The following is a 17,468-nucleotide window of genomic DNA, read 5'->3' as shown; positions in this document are numbered from 1 at the left end:
TGAACAATAACCAGCATTCCAAAAATGACTGAGCACCAATGCTGCATAATGATAGTGATCAGTTATCAACTGTTAGCATTTCATTGTTGATTTTCCTTTTCTACACCTTAGTTCCTCCTGATGCGGGATTCTGCATCGCTTTCTCACGACTTACCCCCAAAGTAAAGCAAAATTTCACTCACAAAGGGATCATAGATAAAATAAATAAATCATCATTTGTAACACAGCAACATATTTGTCAGAGTTCGAGTGCCTAACAAAGTCTTATCTTCACTCTTTATAACATTTATTTAAATCCCATCTTTATTAATGCATATCAATGTTAATTAAAATATACTGAAACATAATTGTTAATAAAGGTAAATTTAACAATATGGCATATCACAAGCCTATGTCATATTTTTATCTATTTTCACATGACCAGTAGTTAATAATAAAAATAGGTTAATATTTGTTAATTATCAACTAAAAAGTGGAATAAAATATCTGGAACTTAAAGTAGCACTATCTAATATTAAAAGAATGAAATGGTTCGCCCAGAAAAGGGATAATCATGTGTTATTGCGGTCAGGAAATATTGTAACATCTATTGGTTTCTGAAAATTTATGCCCTGACTCAATCAATACTGTTAAAGATTCTCTTCCATCACAATATCCATGAAACATGGATGAATGAGACAAGACATGAGCAAGGAGCATTCCAGATGACTGAAGTAGTTCTGCACTAGTTTTAGTAAATCCGAGTTCACTGACATTCACTACCCAATGAGGTTTCAACCACGTCTAGAAGTCGCTTCCAAAAGAGAACTATCTGTTATAGGGATGCTTTTGGATTACAAGCCACTAAGTACCAACCTTTATGTGTTCTTTTTTTACCTGTACTGTAACACCCTACCTCACCTCACTGAGTTGTCTACACAGTATAGTTTCTTTTCTCAAAAGCAAAGCACCTGTGGGATATGACAAGACCAAAGCTTGTAGATTTGCAACATCTACACTTTTTGACTAACTGTACACATTTGACTAAAATACAGGCATCTCACACATTTTTAAATTTACTGTTAAAATCTGCATTTCTTAACTGCTCAGATATTCTTTTCCTGCCAAGTAAACATGAAGTTTGAAGATAAGCTGCTCCTTTTCAATAATTATGCACACGAAGTGGAATATACTATCATGGAAACAAATATCTGTCTTTTTAAGAAAATTATATCACAGCAATCTATGAAACACAAAGAAAGCTGACCCCCACCTACTTTCCATCAGCTTCCACACTAAATCTGACCTAGTCGCTCTATTGTTATTGTCTACAAAACAAAAGTAATGTTGACTGACTTCATAGGGATTACGTGCTACCAGTTATGCCTAATTTATGAAGGGTACTATTTTAAATCAAATAAGGCAATTAACAGCAAAAAAGTTCATTGAAAAGCAGGCTTTGCACAATATGATTGTTGTAGCACACATTAATGCTAGGTTACTTAATATTCATTAACCTTGTAACAGATACCAGAATTGTATACTACAATCCAGTTTTACATGATCATTTTGTAGTCACTGGTTTCATATGAATTTAGTACAAAATCTCAAAAAATTTATTTCAGAGACTTTAATGCGACAGGGTTAATGAATTGGAAAAATCTTAGTTTTATAACTTTCATTAAAGTTAAAAAAATGTTTTAATCTATTTTAGATGAGGTCTTACAAATTATTTACTTACTTGGCTGTTGTCAGAAGGACAAACATGCTAACAAAACTGTCCTGCAATGTTGAAAAGTGTTGATCACGAGGATCATCAGAAAACAAGAAATATCCAAGCAGTGCATATGTTGTCACAAAGAACAATAGTAAGCCAAGCATATCAAGGATTGGCGGCAATGACTGCAGGATTTGACGTATGAATCGACGTACACCACCGCAGTGACGAGTATCAACAAGAAAGATTGGTCGTAGGGCACGCGTGACTCGAAAATGTGATGACTGGCGTACAAGTACTGTTACTGCTTCAACAAACATGATGCCCAAAGTCACACACTGGAAAACAAAAGAAAATACATGTCCGTGCTTGTGAACCAAGTGCGAAATGACTGTTAGGAACTTGTTAACAATATACTAAAGTAAGTGAATCCAATTACTCACCTGCAGAAGAATGAAGGACTAAGGGAAGAAGGGAAGGAAGAAAGGAAGGATGGAAAATTGGGGTTTAATGTTCCATAGACACTGATGTCAGCAGATAAAGATCACAGGCTCAGATTGTTTCAAGGATAAGGAAAGAAATCAGCTGTGCTGTTTCAAGGGGAAACATCCCAACATTCGCCTGGAGCAACTCCGGGAAGTCAGAGAAAACAAGAATCTGGATGATTGGATAAGATTCTGAACTGGTGTCCTCCAAATAGCTAACCAAGGCACCATTTTGCTTGGTCAGAGGAATGGTGGATTGTGCTCAGGAGCTTATGTTTAATATAATCTTGCTAAGTTTTGAAACCTGCCTGCCTCCCCCCCCCCTTTCTCTCTCTCTCTCTCTCTCTCTCTCTCTAAAACACAAACACAAAGACACACACTTTAAAGCCAGACAAAAATGTGGTGTACATATACAACCTTGCGATGTGCTATGGAGAGCCTTAACTTCTAACACATTTGAAAAATCATGAAACATTGTATAAATCATTCAAAAATGTATTTATAATAATGAAGAAGTAATCAAGGAGAATTGTTTTTAATTATTATTAAAATAATTTTAATGCTTACCAGAGCTGTTACATGACAGATTAAGATTAAAAAAAATTCATATTGCATACTTCCCTCTTTTTGTACACAAAGCTGCTAATTGACAGATTCCCTATAACGTTATATTTGTTTGCACTGTCAATTTTTATTTTGAAAATATTATTTATTTTTGTCAATGATTAATGAAAAAGATGCAGACCAATTAAAAACTGATACAAATACCTTTAAGCTGCAAACAATATATAAAAAAAAAAAGCAAGAACACCACCAATCAAATTAATATAATACTGGAAAGTCTTGGATGCAATACAATTAACTGTCTACATAAATGACACTGAAATTGTTGCAACACGGTAAATTTCCTTCCAACTGGCTACATCGTCCCAGCGCTACAGTGCTCTCTCTCTCTCTCTCTCTCTCTCTCTCGTGTATCAGTTCCAAGGAAGGGCATTTTAAAAAATACTAGCAACTATTTCAATCTTCTTTCAAGAGTTTTTGCCTACTTAAACAATGGAAAATCCATGTAGGAATATTAACAATGAAGGAAAAGATAGATTGGTACTTATCGTAAAGAGACATGTCAAGTTGCAGACAGGCATGATTAAAAGACACTCACATGAAGCTTTCGGCCACAGCCTACATCAGTAAAGACACTCCTTATGCCCTTTGAGGAACATGCATGAGAACATTCAGAACAGTTTGTTAGTTGCTGTACAGTCTCTTCTTCACCATACACGCAAGACATGTCTGTCTTTCGAAAAACACTACAGATCTGCACTTTTGTACTGGCCACACTAGTGTGCTAGCAATCCAGAGCTTCAAAAGTGGTCCAGCTTTGATCAAAACGAGTAAGTAGATTGTCAGCAGCATTAACGTTCTTGTTAAAGTATCACAATTTGACGTAAAGTATGTCATTTTAGTTCCTTCAGAGCTAGTTTTGTTTCTTACAGTAGTTGCTAGAAGACTATGTAAGTTACTGATGTCCACAAAGTGGATGTTGAGCATTGTTATGGATTTATGGATCTCATGGCCTATCTCTGTTGCAAGTTCCACTTTCATTGAGACCAAGACTACACTATGTGATCAAAGTATCCGGACACCTATTAGTGAACATTAATATGGGGTGTGTCCACCCTTCACCTACAAGATAGCTTCAACTCTGCTGGGGACACTTTCAATAAGATCTCTGAAAAGCAGCCCACTCTTCCTCAAGCACTGAAGCAAGGGAAGGTAGTGATTTTTATTGCTGGGATCTGGAGTGACGTCAATGTTCTAACTCACCCCAAAGGTGTTCCATTCAGTTTACATCAGGACTCTTGAGTAGGGCAATCCATTTCAGGAATGTTGCTGACCCCAAAGCATTGCCTCAGAGATGCTTCTTTTGGACAGTATGTACTGTCATGGTGATACAAACTATCATTGTCTCCCAACTGTTCCTCTAATGTATGCACCACACAAACCTATAAAATGTGTTCATATCCTTCCAAGTTTGAGCATTTTCTTCAGTGCAATAAGGAGATGACACCCTAACCATACATAACACCCCTATTCCACAACACAACCTCCTCCATACTTTATTGTTTGCAATGCACATGATGGCATGTAATATTCCACAGGTATTCATCAAACGCAAAACCTTTTGTTGTCATGGGGTATAGTGTAATTCATCACTCCAAACCACTTGTATACAAATCATCCACTGTCCAGTGCCATTGCTCTTTACAATGCCCCAAGCATCACTTAACAGCGACTACACAAATGAGTGGCTTACTGGGAGACATTTGACCATAGCACCCCATTCATTTCAATTCTTTGCACACAGTCATGGTGATAGATCGACTGATGGTAGTGCTTTCAAACTCTCGAGTGCTTCCTTCGACTAATTTCAGCAATTTTTTACAACCACCCTCTGCAATACTTGATGATCCCTGTCCATCAGTATGTGAGATCTGACTGGTATTAGATTAGCTGTGGTTGTTCCTTCAGCTTTCCATTTCACAATCACACCACCAACAGTCAACTTGGGCATCTTTAAGAGGGTTAATCAGGTGGTATCCACACAATATTCCCTGCTTCCTTTTATATTAATGGGTTCACCTTTCATGACACATATCAGTAAATTCCACAGAACACAGAACTGTCTGGATACTTTTTATCAGATAGTGTATACTGAATAGAATGTACAAATCATCCGCAAAGGCAGGTTCTCTTATACAGTGATAATGGGTTTTGTCTCATTCAGTGGGGCAACTACTACCTTCACGGAGGCAGAACTGCAGAATAGACTGATATATTCTCTATTTGAGAAGCAGAACGCAAGGACACTTCATCCAAGATTCTAGGGCTTGCTCTGTACAATATTATGTCAAAAACTTTGGGAATAACTTTTTGTGTCGGATGAATACCAATCCATATTTAATTCAATCTCCTGTTGGCTTGTCTCTTATGAATACAGAAGGCATACACCTGAGAGTTTAATGAGTTTGGGCTTTGGATATTCATCCTCATAGTACTTAGAGAAGATTTCTAGATCAACTGTAGGTGTCTACAACATCTTCAAAATTTATCTCTTGGACAGCTAACGTCTGGTTTCTTTTTGTTGAGGTCAACTGTGGTTGACCTGGAATTTACTGAAAAATAGTCATTTTCTAAAACCATGTTTGCAATCTTCACAAACTACAAGGACATACTGAAAAGTAATGCTTCCAAATTTTTTATGTGAAAGCTCTTAAGGCTTTTTAAATGAAACAAACTTCACAGACATTCTACATCTCTATTCTTCGCAGTGTTGATGTTTGGTTTGTAGGGCACTAACTGCACAGTCATCAGTGCCCGTACAAAGTCCCAATTTTTTCGGTCCAGTTTTTTATACAGTCAAATCTAGCCATTGTCACGAATGATGATGGTGATGAAATGATGAGGACAACACAAACACCCAGGAAGAGAAAATCTCCAACCTGGCCAGAAATTGAACCCGGAACACTGTGATCCAGAGGCAGACCAAGAGCTGCGGACTCTATTTTTCATGTCTACATATTCAAATTTAGTTTTCAACATGATCACCCTAGCAACAAACACATTTCTTCCCATAAAAGTTAGTTTGTTGAGATTGTCACTGTAGAATGTTTGACTTCACTGATGGAGCCACCACCTCACTTCTGCCTGCACCACTTCATCAATATCAAATTGAAGTCCTCAAAGGTGCTCTTCAAGTTTTTGGAAACAGATGAAAATTGGATGGGCCAAGTTGCGACTGTATGGAGGATGATCGATGACAGTGAACCCATGGCATCAAATTGTTGCAGATGTTGCACATTACTGATGTAGATACTATCATCACCCTACACAGCTTTCATTCTTCTATGGATTTCAATTGGAGACACATTTTTTGCAGTTAAAAAATTGATCTCATGCACCAACATAGTTATGTTACACATTCCAATATTACATGTTACAATTTGGGTCACTGTAGCGGCAGTGGTTTCCAACCTGCATCAGTAAAGTTGAAAAGTTAACTGAGTAATCTGCACGACATCTAATACCTCAATACTGAGAACAAAGTAAAAGATTCAGAGGCATTACTTTTCAGATCGTCCGTATAGTAGTCTTTACTCATCTTGTATAGTTTCACACAAAAGACCCTATGACTGTGTTATGTGCCACTGAGAGGTCTGCAAAGACAACTCATTCCACTTTCCCTAGTTCAAGGCTATTTTTGACGAGTTGAAGCAAGTTAAACACTTATCAAGTACATGGCTTATAAGGTGAAAAACCATGTATTTGGAAATTAGGATATTATCGGTAGTGGGCATTTATTTCTTCACTGGAATTCCTCACAAATCTTAGAATGCAGTAACTATCATAGTTTCCTCATTATTTATGGTATATTGGATTATTTTATGCTGATCTTTTCCAATGTGGAATCAAAACAGTGTTCCATGGCCAAAAAATCTTTGTTCAAACTGTTTGCCAGACAGGGTCTTGCACCTGTGACTTTTGCATTTCACAAGAAACTGACCCACCCTCATAGCTGCACTTCTCTCTCCTTCCATCTAAACTTCACAGAAATTCTCCTGCAGACCTCGTGTACTTGCAGAAGTATAAAATTACAAGGAGAGAAAACAGGTAGTTAGTACTTACTTTTAGTATGCAAAATTTAAAATGGTATTAATAGAAACATATAGAAGTAAACACAATTGTCATGACTTCTGAAAATGTTAGTTCCTTCCTTGCATTTGGTTCCTTCTCAGAAAAGAAAGGAGGATACATTGGGAAGATTAGAACGAGGGGTCTACAAGTTAAGTCTTGTTTCTGTACTTGTCCACTGCTCAATGATAGATGGTTATTTTAGCAATAGTTACCTGCAGACATGTGTCAACAATGAATGTTTTGGGATTATTCGACAATGCAATAGACCAGTGAAGTCTTTAACATGGCAGAGAAATGAGCCTTAAGAAAATTGCCAACTGTTGGTGCCACTAACAATGTGAGAAAATAGAAAAAAGCGAAATCCGACAAACTAACAGGGCCACCATTGGAATAAGGGTTTCATACAAAGAATGTTCTCATTATTAAAGCATTCAAACATACTAAAAACTTTAAAATGTAGGAGTACAGTGAGAAATAGGGGGATTAGAATCATTTCTGGAACTGATTTTCCTCACAATGACGTTTCTACAAATTAGTGTAAAATTTATGAACAAGGCTTATTTGCACCAGTATTTAACATTAATGTATTGGAAATTAAATGTAACTCATTTTTGCCAATATACAAACATGTGGTATACTTTATTATTTACAACAAAAAATACATTTTGCTACTTATTGAATATTACTTAAATTGCGTGAAATTTTGGAATGCAAGGTGAAATACAAAGTGGCACATTACAGGATGAACAAACATATTTTCTTCGTTTTTCAGTGTCTTTTGTGCTGCAAAACCTACACCACCTACTGGTCTTTTGCTCCTTGGGAATGTGAGACCCGACATTCATAAGCCTTACTTCCTGTGGCACTGCAGTGACACCTCTTTTGCTAGAACAGAAAGCAGATAATGAGCCCTTCCACATTCTTGATGAAAATCCATTTATCAACTGCCTTGCTAGTCTCATTTGAAATGACAGCTGGTTTGTGTTTCGTCTTGACAGTCGAAATAGTACATAAGAGTTGCCGATGGCTAAGTCAACAAAAAAACTAAAATAGTCGGTGCCACCATTTTACTGATCGCCTGCCAACCACATACGTTTCTCATAGCTAGTCAAAACGATCTACTCCACCCATAGTACTATTATAAACATGTACTACCTCAGGACATGAAATTCTGATTGTGGATCCATCTTCCAATTTTCTTTTGATGAATATAACATCTTTAGGATTATGTGCAGTGGAAAGGAGACAGACTGCTTTGCTATCTTGCCACTTAACAGCAGCAACACTAGATTTGACAGCAAATGTAAACTCTCCATGGTTTATACTTGGTAATTTACTCGCCAAAAATGGAGGTAAGCCTTTTCTGTTTCCTCTGACGGTACCACAGCTATAAAGCCCCCGTTTTCTCAGTTCCTTCATTAGTCTAAATGTTGAAAAGAAATTATCAAAAACCACAGTTCTATTGGAATTTTAAAAAAATGGTTTATAGAGTTCCAGCACTACTCTTTCAAACATTTGGCAATCTTTGAATTCCCCTCTACTGGCAGCAGATTTACCTATGCGAACATCAAAATTTGAAAGAAAACCTGTGTTTGCATCAGCAAGGCACCCAATTTTCTAACCACTTTTTACAGGTTTCATGGGCATGTACTGTTTCAGGCTTGTTCTTCCTTTGAATGCAACCACTGACTCATCAACTGCAAGTGAAGTAGAAGGGTGATACATTTTCAAACAGTTTTTGTTTAGGGCTGAGGTAAGTAGTTTGATTTTGTATAACTTGTCATAACCAGGATCGTTTGTTGCTGGCTGAAACAAATTATCGTTGAAGTGAAGGTTCTCGATTATTTTCTCATAGCGAGCAAGTGTCATAACATTCAATATTGCATTTACATTTAGATATGGGTCTGAGCTCTAGTAACTGGCTTCTTCAGGTAATTGATGAATACCCATTACTATGATCATACCCAGAAGAGCTTTTAGTTCCTGAACTGTGAGTTACCTCCACTGTGCACTATTCTTCTGTTTGGCATACAAATATGTTTGAAAGCTGATCTGTTGCATCATCCAATCGTCAAATAATTTTTCAAAATACACAAGTCCATTGCCTGCCAAAGCAAAGCTTACTGTTGGTTTTTGGTCAAACACTGAGGGTAAATTTAGTTCTTCAAACTGAGTTACATAATCATACCAGTGAGAATCTGTAAATTCACCAGTTTCACCATCTTGCTCAAAATTTATTCCACTTTCACTCACAACACTGATGTTTTCATCTATCAACGAATCTAGTTGCATGCACATCATTACTGACAATCTGTTATATATAATTGTGTGCCCATGTTTCTAATGGTGTGCTTGGAGTAGACAAATGATCATGAAATGAAAAACCATCTCTAGGTCATCATCATCATCATCATCATCATCATCATCATCATTATCAGCTTCAATGTCTGGCAGTGAAAATAAAAAATCCAGGATCTCGCTGTCTAGCAGCTTCTGCATAAAGTAACAATAATATGTCTTAGTTCTAAACCCCATACCGTACTTTTACGAGCACAAAATGATACAGAAAAAGCTGTTTCTCTGAAGTATAAGTCCTACAACATCCTAACATAAAGGAACTATAGGGTCACACAATGGTTACTGGGACACATGTGTCCCACTAATTGTAACTACGCTAAAAAAATATTTTAGAAGTAAAAGACGTTTTAGAAAGTGTAGTTGTCATTTGTAAATATCTAAGAATTTGAAATTAGCAAAAATACTTACTTAGGACATTTTTAATAGTCAGCATATGCTGAAAACTGTCTTGAGATACAAGAAATTGAAGTTTTGGAACGGAAACTCCGTGACAACGCACTGAAACAGTAACAGCCTTCTATAGACTGAGAATTTCAGTGCCTCAATTTTTTTCCGAGTTCGGAAGAGCTGCCAAAAGATGGCAGGACTGAACAGAAATATGCAACTCGTTTCCTAGAGTTTTAAATAAGGCCCAAAATTAGTGGGGCATAAGTGTCCCAGCAATCATGGAACGGTTAAGGCAGAGAAGAGACCAGAGTATCAGTTGCCAACTGGCTGAGTTAATATTAGGAAATGGTTATCAATTTAATAAGCAGCCAGTGAACATTTTGGTTCATGCTGAGTTAGAATAATGGAAATTGGAGTACATTGTACCAACATATAAAATTACAAAGTGTGTTGTTAAGAATTTTTTCAGAAATATAGACACTCAGCCCCAGTTATCGCTGACTGCCAGTCACGAGGAGAGGTCCACGCAAGTCTTTGGGCCAAGAAGGACCAGCACCCTACCACTGCCAGACACTGTCTTCGCTAGCTGTAGACTACTGCCTTTGCTTAGTCTGGATGCTGCTGATTGCTGGCTTCTCACCAGTGGGCCACCCATTGGATGAGATCTTCTGCTGCCAGTTGCCTCCTTAGTGGAGTAGGGTTTCAATCTGGGTAATTTAGCTGCTCAGCCCTCACCATCTGAGTTGGAAATCACTATTGCTGTTCATCACCCTGCGCATGGATACAGACGCCACTCCACCCCATTCCTGGATCAGCACTACAGCCACTGTGCAGAGGGCATTATATTGTAGGCTGGTGGCATTGCCTGAGGGAAGTTGTCATGCACCGCCCATCCACCAGGCCACTGTTGACACCAGCACACTTTGCTAGGTGAGGGTAGCCTATGTTATGCAGGGCATTGGCCACCTTCTTAGCACTGCTGTCACTGCTGTAATTTGTTATGAAGTAGTGGGATTTTTCCAACCATTAGTGTTTCCTTGAGGGATCATCGTTTGACACCAGCCACCACGCCATTGCAGCCACACCCAGGTTGGTGAATCGAAGACACCCTGACCTATTGTAGCCAGCCTCACCACCCACAGTACCGGTCACTCACCTCAGTTGCCACAAGTCAGTCTACAAAGGAAACTGCATGCAAAACAGTTGTGTGACTCGCCCTAGAATATCATTCCAATGTGTAAGACCAATACCAAATAGAAGTACCACCAGACACTGACTGGATACAAAGAAGGGCAGCACAAGTAATGGCAGGTTGTCTGACCCTTGAGAGAGTGTCACAAAGATGCTAAAAGAACTGGCAGACGCTTGAAGATGAAACAAACTGTGCCATGAAAACCAACATAGAAAGTTTTTTAAACAAACTTCAAGTGATCAGTCGACTCTATTACAATCTCCTATGTATCATTTCCAGAGGAGTCACAAAGATAAGATTAGACCAATTACAGCACACACTGAGGCCTTTATTCAATCATTCTTCCTGTGATCCATACATGAAACAGCAGAAACACTAAGAACTGCTAAGGTGGAACGAACCCTCTGTCATGTGCTTCACAGTGGTTTGCAGAATACATGTAGTTGTAGAAATAAAATTATGCTGCAAGAGATGACTAATAATCATCCTATACAGTATTACACAGTACTCTCTTTTTGCTTAACCTATTACGGACCAGACATTAAAATAATTTTAAAAAATGAAAATAATATACATTAGCTATACCTGTACACTAATATGGACATAAATATACAAAAACGAAATATACAGGTCCTAATTAAAGTACAGCAAAATGTGTTTATGCAACTTTGGGATTATAAGGAGTCTTATTTCGGTCTCCTATGAAATGTTTGAAAGGAGATGCACATTAAATTTTTTTTGCATTTGTAAATTTCTCCTCTATTATTATGTGGCCTACATAATCATAGTATATTTCTTTCAGAAGACAGCATTTGGAAGGACGTCTATAAGTGTATTTTCCTGTGTCCTAAGGGATTGCAGTTTCTATGTCTCCTTTATTCTCGGCTGCAGAATCTTCTGATTTCATATGAGTCAGACATAAGTATGATCAAAATCCAAGTTGTGACATATTTTCTTTATTTGCAAGATTGTATATTTTCCATGAATTGCCAGTTACATTGTCTATGAAGTTAGTGAAGAGAGGCCACCACCATGTATTGCCTCTTATTCAAATTCTGTAACTGGCAATAACATTATCTTGTAAATCAAAACCATCCATATACTGATTGTACTGAGCTATTATCCTGGGTTGGACCAGAGAAATACTTTTCTTTTCTTTTCTTTGCGACTATATGTTTTTGCATTTGCTAAAGGCTGGTTGGTGCTGCCGTTGGTAATTACTATCACAGTAGAATTGTCATTCCACTTTACCATCATGACTTCAGCTTTATCATCAAAGATAAAGTCAAACACACTCTTGCCTTTTTTCTTCACACTTGAGGTTAATTCCATAGGGCACTTTGCAGAGCGGTTCTCCTGAATAGCACCAGTGGCGAAAAATTCTTTTGGTTTTGTTTTAAAATACAGAAAAAGAATAAGAGCAAAAGGAATTATAAAAATGTATGAAATGACAAGATGGTTCTTCAACAACTGAAAGCAAATTCATAGCTACTCGATTACCCAAAGAAAATTCAGATATTCCACATCCTGCCATCTTCCCAACATAAGGAATGAATTTGTAGAAGTAGCCATTTGAACTGCATAAACACCACAATTTGAAGCCAAATCTGCAGGTTTTCCTTTGATCTCACAGGAAGGTCTCCCAAAATAAGGGACTATTTCCTTCTCAATAGACAAATTAAATAAAAATATCCCAAATTGAAAATATTTTTCATTGATTATATCAAAAATTGGTCTCACTTTAGAAAACTTGTCATTTTTATCCAGCCTGTCATTATCATACAAATGGATGTTTTGTTTATTTGACAAGAATTTATTACAACTCATGCAACTTCTTACAATTGGTAATCCTTTGTATTCATCTTTCAACCAGTACAGTTTCATTGCAGGTAAAGAATCATTATTCCTATAAATTGCTTCAGCAATGGAATTGTTATTTGAAATGAATGGTGATTATTATCTTGTGCATATTTGTGTATTCAGTCATTTTTGAAAACACTTCTGAGTCAAAGTAAAGTGAAAAACTTTCCTAAGGCAATAGACCCTCTACTCTACTCTCTACGTCTTCTGTCTTAGCTCCTCTGTTATTGGTGAAGAAGTGCAAGTTGGTTGAACCTCCTTTTATTATTATTATTATTATTATTATTATTATTATTAATTTTATGGCCTTCATTGGACCACTATGGTCAAAACTACAAAGTTGTAAACAAGTTGTTACACAGGGATACAATTTGGCTCAACAATAACTTAATATGATATTTAGGTAATATAATTATTTGAGTCTATTCTGATATGAAAGGTGCTTTGCTCTTCTGTCTGCCCAATATTTCTTCATTCTTTCAGATATTTTCTTTCTTTCTTCATCTGAGACCACTCTTCCTGTACTCCTTTTATTGATTTTTCATTTGTAGTCCGGTTTGCAGGTCTTGCAGTATTCTGGTTTTCTCTGTCTTGTTTTTTAGGTCAGCTACTGTAATTTGGATCTTTTATATCTTCCTTAATTTCTGTGATCCATTTAATGTCGCTCTTGCTATTCCACAATTTTTGTATTATTTTTTCACTAATTCTGTTTTCTGGAGTTCTCATCAGATGTCCAAAGAATGAGTTGCATTTCTTCCTGACTGTGCTCATAACTGGTTCTAATTTCTTATATATTGCTTCATTCGATGCTATTCTCCAATGTCCATTTATTTTATACTGTTTATTAATACCTGTCCTAATTATTCTTCTTTCTATTTTTAGTATTCTGTCAATTTCTGCTGTATTAGTTGTTTTGAAGATAGTTTCAGCTGCATACGTTATTTCTGTTTTATAGTGTTTTAATTTTGCATCTATAGGTAGGTTTTTTTGTTGTATGTAGTTTTGGTAATGTAATTTGTGTAGTTCAGTTTTTTTTTTTTTTTTTTTTTTTTATTATTATTCTAGTCTGCCATGATGGCTTCTCATTTAGTTTGTACATTATTTCCCCTAAATATTTAAATTTATCAATAATTTTGATTTCCTGTTCTCCTACTGTAATTTTGTTTGCAAGTGGTGGATCAGTTAGCATAATCTTTGTTTTTTCAAATGATATTCCAAGGCCTCTTTTCTCTGCTATTTCTTGTAGTGATTTCACTTGTTGCCTGGCTTCTTGAACAGTGTCGGCTAGGAGAGCAAGATCATCAGCGAATCCCAAGCAGTTTAAGCTAATATCATCTTTTGCACTTCCAATTCTTATCATCTTTGGATTTTCCTTGTACCATTCTCTCATTATGTCTTCCAGTGCGCAGTTGAACAGTAATAGGCAGTCACCTTGTCTTAGCCTGTTTTATGAGGAATGGTTCTGAAATGTCTCCCCTAAACTGCACTTTTGATTTGGTGTTGGTTAGAGTGAGTTGTATTATTTTAATTAGTTTTGGATGGAGTCCTAGATTTCTTAAAATTTTTAATACTGAAGGTCTGAGGAGACAGTCATATGCCTTCTTAAGATCTACAAATATTATTGCCAGAAGTTTGTTCCATTTCTTGTAGTATGCCATAATCAATTTTAAACTAATTATCTGCTCTGCGCAGCTTCTCAATGGTCTGAAACCTCCCTGATATTCTCCTAACTCCTGTTCTAATTGCTCCTTGATTCTTTCATATAGGATCTTGGATAGAATTTTGTATGTGCAATCTAGGAGAGAGATTCCTCTACTTGTCTGGGTTGCTTTTATCTCCCTTTTTGTGTAGTGGGTAGATGATAGATGTGGTCCAATGTTTGGGGAACCGTTCTGTTACCCAAATTTTTGTTAGAGCCATGTGCAAGGTCTTGGCTGTGTCACTTGCATATTTCCACATTTCAACAAAAACCTGATCTTCTCCACATGCCTTATAATTTTTTTGTTCTTTAAGAATTTTTTCTACTTCTTGGAAAGTCGGAGGGTCTAGTTTGCTAGGTTTCGTTTTTATTGGGGTATTTATGTTGATTTGTAAGGGTTCTTTGGATTCCTAGCAATTCAGAAGTTTGTTAAATGCTTTTGTCATGATTTCTGCAGTTTCCTTATTACTGTGTGTCATTCCTCCATCTTTATCTTTCAGTATTAGTATAGGGGCCTAATATTGAGTTGCTGTTTCCTAAAGGTTTTATAGTAGTTCCTAGAGTTGGTTTTAGTATAATTACTTTCTATAGAGTTTATAATATCTTTATTGAATCCTCTCTTCATTCTTCTAATATTTTGTGTGAATTTTTTTCTTTCATTTTTTAGGTTGATATCATTTCTTCAGTTTTGTGTGTTTGAAACTTTAACCATGCTTGGTGTCTATCTTCATGGAATTTGTCACATTCTGATGTCCACCATCTTCAGTAAATAAATACTTTCTTTGGTAAAGTTCCATTACCACCAAACAATTGCTTAAACAATCCTGTTGGAAGAACACCCACAGTTGAGCGTTATACCAGATGTTGAAAATACCACTTCAGTTGTTAATTTCTTTTATTAGCATGACCGGTTTCGGGCTCTCATAATCCCATCCTCAGGTGTCACAACTGTGCTGTTCTACACTCACCTGAGGATGGGCTCATGAGAGCCCGAAACAGTTTGTGATGATAAATTTATTTTATTATCACAAAAAATAAAATTTATTTTATTATCACAAACTGTTTCGGGCTCTCATAAGCCCATCCTCAGGCGAGTGTAGAACAGCACAGTTGCGACACCTGAGGATGGGATTATGAGAGCCCGAAACCGGTTGTGATAATAAAAGAAATTAACAACTGAAGTGGTATTTTCAACCTCTGGTACAATTGCTCAAGATAACTGTACATCAGCATTCACCCTGCTTGTACTTCTCTGCAAACTTAAGACACAAATCCTTTGCTGTGTGCAAATTACTGGCATATTCAGCTAATGCTTATGCCTTGAACAGTCAAGTTTGGGTCACTGAGTTGTACAATTATACCATTCGCAAACCAAGTAGGATGCAGAAATGATTTCTTTTCTGTTATTTAATGGATTTAAAGCTTCAAGTAACAGTTAGATGATCTTTATTTCTACAGGTCAAATTAGTAGTTCTATGGGGAAAACGGTGACTTAATATGATCCAGTTTGCACTTAAAAACAATTTTCTGTATCAGTGGTAAGGAAATTAACCAAGGAGGTGGCAACAAAGGATAAGATTTGAAAACTTGGAAAATAAATTAAATGCCAAGGGCTGATGTAACATAAAAAGCAGAAAATACACCAAGACTTAAAATTTAGAAGTTGTTGAAATCTCAAATATAACATCCATCTCTTGACCAGTGCTAACAGGCATGTTTCCTTCTTAATACCAGTGTATTACTGCCGTGGCTTAGTAATCAAGTGCCCAGTTTACCTTAAATGTTGTCGCAAGGAACCAAATAATTAATATGATGAGTAGTGAAACAAAGAATGCAGTTACAAGTCAATGACACTTCTCACAAGGCCACAATATTTACCTTTATCATGGTTCTTTTGTGTTTAAGTATTGTTCTCCATCCAATCCACCGGAGTTTCAGCAGGAGCTCCACTCCAATAATTATTAAAGCAAGTAACTCAATAGATCCATGAACTCCAACTGGAAGCTAATAAGAATATTACAGTTTTGGGAAAGATGGCATTCATGATTATTCCTAAGGAGCTCAAACTGAGAGACAATAAATGCTCACCCTAAATACTGATGCCGCTGGCTCTTCAACAAATGCAAGAGCTAATAGTACTAGAGACATTATCATATCAAGTCCGTAATACCATCGGTTGTGAACTAAAAGATATGCTGGTAAAGCTTCGGGATTACATGGATGAGAATCAAATTTTTCATTATTTTCACCTTCCTGTAACAGGAATTGGTATCACACACTACACTGTAAAAAATGATGTGAAGTAAGTCTATTGACCTTTTGATACCTCCAAAAATATTGCAGCTTCGTGGAAATTCATTTCCCAGTGGTGTTCTACACCTAATGCTGATTCAACTGATCGGTTGCTTATCTCAACAGAGCTTTCTGAGACGTCCCTATTTAGGCTTGATGTGCTTCCTATCTCGTTGGGAAAATCTTCAATTGCTTGGGAAAATCCATTTTCTGCAAATATAGAGCGAAAATTAATGAAGACAGATGTCAATATAACAAAAAAGTAAATCTGCATTTCCTGGGCCCTAATCTTATTTCGTATTGGTTTCTAACAATTTCCTTTCAAAAAAATTTTTGCCATGAGGAATGCGAGTAAATCAATGATACTGAGGAAATTTTTTTTTTAAAAAAAAGAAAAAAATCTAATTGTATGTCTTTTGACAAGTAGTTCTGTCATCCTTTACGGCAGTTTCAGTTATAAATCACAAAATTTGATTACACTCTATAAAGTTGAATACTTCAAAAAGAACAATTATTATTTTCTTACTGATGTTTTCTGTCGAGTACGTATCCCGAACATTTTCGTTGTCATTGTCAAATTTTGTATATCCATCAGCTGTTGAACTCACACCCTTACCGGAAGCCATTTATAGTGGTAAGAGCGGTGTTGCATGTCACTAACCTATCCGAGCGAAAACGCTTTTCGTACCATAATTGTAATTGATTAAATCTTTATGCTGTTGTAAAGTTGTTTAGTTAATAGTGTAATCCGTAACTGATAAAATTCAAAACATATATTTTTGGTTTATCAATTTGTTAAAGTAA

General features: G+C 36.5%; 1 protein-coding gene across 1 annotated transcript in view; it reads right to left on the bottom strand.

The window, feature by feature from the left end:
- Window positions 1-17,423, bottom strand: part of LOC126284039 (two pore channel protein 1-like) — a 77,706-nt gene extending 60,283 nt beyond the window's left edge. Inside the window, exons 1-5 of the mRNA XM_049982604.1 lie at window positions 17,191-17,423; window positions 16,699-16,874; window positions 16,461-16,625; window positions 16,251-16,376; window positions 1,721-2,034 (exon numbers count right to left, since the gene is read on the bottom strand). Coding sequence (XP_049838561.1) covers window positions 1,721-2,034; window positions 16,251-16,376; window positions 16,461-16,625; window positions 16,699-16,874; window positions 17,191-17,290 — 881 coding nt within the window. The 5' untranslated portion in view covers window positions 17,291-17,423. The remainder of the gene's footprint in view (window positions 1-1,720; window positions 2,035-16,250; window positions 16,377-16,460; window positions 16,626-16,698; window positions 16,875-17,190) is intronic.
- Between the last annotated feature and the right edge of the window lie 45 nt (window positions 17,424-17,468).

Source organism: Schistocerca gregaria, chromosome 8 (assembly GCF_023897955.1).
Source record: "Schistocerca gregaria isolate iqSchGreg1 chromosome 8, iqSchGreg1.2, whole genome shotgun sequence".
Lineage (NCBI taxonomy): Eukaryota > Metazoa > Arthropoda > Insecta > Orthoptera > Acrididae > Schistocerca > Schistocerca gregaria.
Note: the sequence above shows the minus strand (reverse complement) of the source record. Positions and strands in the feature narration are given on the sequence as shown.